A 4085-nucleotide genomic window follows, 5' to 3' on the forward strand; every position below is an offset into this window, starting at 1 on the left:
CGACTTACGATTATTTCTGGTCCTCAACCACACCTAGAATTCTTGGGATCATTTCTCAGTCAATCTTTCTTCAGTCAAAGAAGAGATTCAGTGTCTCAGAACTTTGACACTTGTTAAGAAGAAGAAGAAGAAGAAGAAGAAGAAGAAGAAGAAGAAGAAGAAGAAGAAGGAAGAGGAAGGAGAAGAAGAAGAAGAAGAAGAAGTGGTTATCAGTCTTCATTAACCACCACATGAGGTCTATGTTGTTTTGAAATACCAGACTTCATTGCTCGTTAAAGATGAACATGAATGAATTAATGACCGGGTTTTATATCATAGAATCTTAATAGCCAGATTCATCTCCCGCATAACATAAAGAAATATGACAACATTAATTCCTACGGATTTAATTATTATCGTATTAATTCATTGTTAAGAAAAGGGAATATGATCTCTTGCTATATGCATGAAAATAACATCATCCATAAAATATATTAATTTGAAATTAAGGATCAAATCAGAACGTCAGGGACACGATCTTAATAGTAAAACTTCTCTCTCTCCTCTCTCTCCTCTCTCTCTCTTCTCTCTCTCTCCTCTCTCTCTCTCTCTCTCTCTCTCTCAAATACACACACATGGAGGTATAACAAATTTCTTTGATTCTTGCTAGACGCATAATTAACCTATCAACCAGCTGGATGTTACGAAAAACAAATTGCAAAACTTGTTTTTCGTTAATACCTTGATTCGGGAAAAAAACTTGAGTTTTGTTATGGTTACCGAAATTTTCTTTCCCTCTCAGGATAAGAAGGGCTTAGGTTTTTCAACCAAAATGAAATAAACATCAAAAGACCCCCCACCTCTCTCTCTCTCTCTCTCTCTCGTCTCTCTCTCTCTCCTCTCTCTCTCTCCTCTCTCTCCTCTCTCCCCTCTCTCTCTCTATCACTTTTTCCTATTACCTTGAAACATATTAAGAGAGAGAGAGAGGAGAGAGAGAGAGAGATGAGAGAGAGAGGAGAGAGAGATGAGAGAGAAGGTTACCAAAAAAAGAGAAGAAAATACAGTCACATTTGTAGTAAACTTTTTGAGGAATTTCGAGGCTGAACAACGGCAAAGGAGAGAAAAGTAGTTTAGAGTCCCGAAACCAGTTGAACATAAAGAAATAGAACAAATATGGCGAATTGTATATGATCAAAAACAAGTAATAATTGATTCGGTTTTTAAAATGTCCTGTAACTGCCTATATAAATCAGATAAACCTTTAAAAGAATATTCCAATTGTAGTTTTATATGGAACTTCACTACCCGTTTGTATGACCCGATAGGATTTTAATGTTTATTATTGATGATGGAGTTGATTGCTGTGTTTGATGATTATTGCCACCCCCACCCGATTTATGTACAAACAAACATACAAATGTATCCTATGTTTTCAATGTGAATTGGCAGAGACTTGATATTAAAACTGTCATTTCGACAGTTTCTCGAAGAAGCAAAATGCTTTTATATATGAATTCTCTTTTGTAATTACTACAGAAAAAGCACAACTACTATTTATTTATATAAACTTCACACCAGGATGGTCGGGAAATAGATGCAATGAAGGCTTAAAAGTTAAAAGGTACTTACTCATTGACTAGCAGAGATAAGGGACAGTGACATTGCCCTATCAAGCAGGACAATATCCTAGAGACTGACCATATATACATACATATGATCAGCGCCCAACCTAGCACTATGGAGGGGCCAGGCCATACGGCTACTGGTGACCTCAGCAGATAGCCCTATACTCTTCCCCAAACAGCCCATCCTAGCTCACAAAGGATGGCGAGGTTGCAGCGACGAAAGAAAGTAAAAAAGTCTGAGCGTGACTTGAACCCCAGTCTGGCGTTCAGCAGTCAGAGACGTTACCACATCGACCACCACAACCCGTATTTGCTTTTTCCGTATAATATAAAGAAAACATTTGCCTCAAAAATGGCAAATTGATACCCGAAAGGATTTATCGATACAATTCCCATGAAATTTTTATTGATAAACTTCCTGTAAAACAATGATCTATGTTAGTGTCCCTCGTTTATCGTATCACTTTTAACACTATTTATAACTCTGTAATAACTATAATTCAGTTATTGAATAAACAACAATCCACTCATCATGGCTTCGATCTCTCTCTCTCTCTCTCCTCTCTCTCTCTCTCTCTCTCTCCTGACTCAAGTATGCTGACATAGTCTTGGCTTACTCACACAAACACACACACTTCCTCAACACAAACATTCGTTTACAGGGATACTAAACAGACTCAATTTTGTCTGTTTTTTCAACAAGATTTTCGAAAACTCTATATACATTTTATTTTTGTTATGCACGAAAAACCATAGTTCCCTATAATAGTTCTTTCATAATCATATTTGACAGAGAGAGAGAGGAGAGAGAGAGAGAGAGGAGAGAGAGAGAGAGAGAGAGAGAGAGGAGAGGAGAGAGAGAGAGAGAGAGAGAGAGTATAAATGCGGACTGCGTGTTTTGGTCCACCTATCACTTATATCCAAGAGACCTAATCATCTCGAAAGACAGAATGAAAAGCAAGGTGACTTATTCACCTCTCTCGGGACAACGTCTTAACAAGGGAGTGTTTCGTCCTTACAATACCACATCTGAACAGAGAGATATTTATAACCACTTGTTTGTTATTCAGACTTATCTTTGCAATGAAACTCAAATTCAAAATGCTTATAAACGAGAATTTCGCCTCTGAAATGATGCATCGAATTTCAGTGCGAATAAAGAAACAATCACAGTGTCCGCTTAATTTGGTCCAACAGGAGAAGGAAAAGAAGGTTCGGTTGTTCATAAATATGTTTGATAAAAAACATAACTCTTATTAAATCTCAAGGTCTAGTGGCCGTGACACCCAATCCTCCAAGGAGAGAGACTGCGTTCGATTCATGGATGAAAGAAGGAAATTGGGTTCTTTATTTCTTATTCTTCATTTTAATTCATCCTTCACGAATTTCAGTGATATTTCTAATCATCATTGTTCATGAATTGCTTCTGGGAATTAGTATTTGTCAGATACATACATATATATATATATATATATATATATATATATATATATATATATAAATATATATATATATATTATATAGTATATATATATATATATATATATATATATATATCTATTCTGCATCTGTCCTTTTGACGTTATGATAATTAAACATTGAACAACTTCGTGAATGAGGGATTATACAATGACTTTTTTTGTGTAGGTCTTGGATTATACACTCCAGATAATAATGAGTCTCTCTCTCTCTCTCTCTCTCTCTCTCTCTCTCTCTCTCTCCTCTCTCTCTCTCTCTCTCTCTCTCTCTCTCATCAAATAATATAAGAAATGCCAAACAACCTATAACATATCAATCAACCATAAAAATAATCCAAGTTTAAAACATTCCGGCAATCATTATTTTCTTGAAACGTATAATAATGACTTTGTTAAGCTTATGACTATTGTCACTCACAAATATCATCCTAATTATGGAACAAAAGGAGTTTTGTTTTACTAAAAATACCCTCAATCATTGCTCTAATAGACAAGCTTTGATGTTCATGACGTTGGCGGGTGGGGGGACAGGTCACCGTCCTTTTGAACACATTCACATTGACGTATCCCGCCCCCCACCACTCTACCCACGTCACAAGGACACCCGTAACATTTCACGGTCGTAGATTACAAAGTATGATATCTAGTTGTATTACTTATTCAAATGTCTTTACTGTTGAAAGTAATGTTACGTAAACAAGATTTAGATATATAAGTAATGGTACGTGCTCAAGATTTAGATAATATAAGTAATGGTACGTAAACAAGATTTACTATGAGATTCAGGGCCTCTGTAACACGGTTTTTTGGACTTTGCTCCTTATCAAAGCATCGGGTGTAGCTGAAAGTTGACATATGTATATTTTACAACCACACACAAATTTTGTCAGCATTATCAATAACCTAAACCCGATGGTTTTAATTTTTATAGAGTAAAAATGATCCAGCCGACGCCATGGCCAGTGATACCGACTCAAGAGTCGAAAACATTCATTACGTAAGC

At 36.1% G+C, this 4085-nt stretch overlaps 1 protein-coding gene across 1 annotated transcript in view; it reads left to right on the top strand.

Moving 5' to 3' along the window:
• Positions 1-223, top strand: part of LOC137618938 (uncharacterized) — a 15552-nt gene extending 15329 nt beyond the window's left edge. The window contains exon 5 of the mRNA XM_068349142.1: positions 75-223. Coding sequence (XP_068205243.1) covers positions 75-223 — 149 coding nt within the window. The remainder of the gene's footprint in view (positions 1-74) is intronic.
• The last annotated feature ends 3862 nt before the right edge of the window (positions 224-4085 follow it).

This window comes from Palaemon carinicauda, chromosome 25, assembly GCF_036898095.1.
Source record: "Palaemon carinicauda isolate YSFRI2023 chromosome 25, ASM3689809v2, whole genome shotgun sequence".
Classification (NCBI taxonomy): Eukaryota; Metazoa; Arthropoda; class Malacostraca; order Decapoda; family Palaemonidae; genus Palaemon; species Palaemon carinicauda.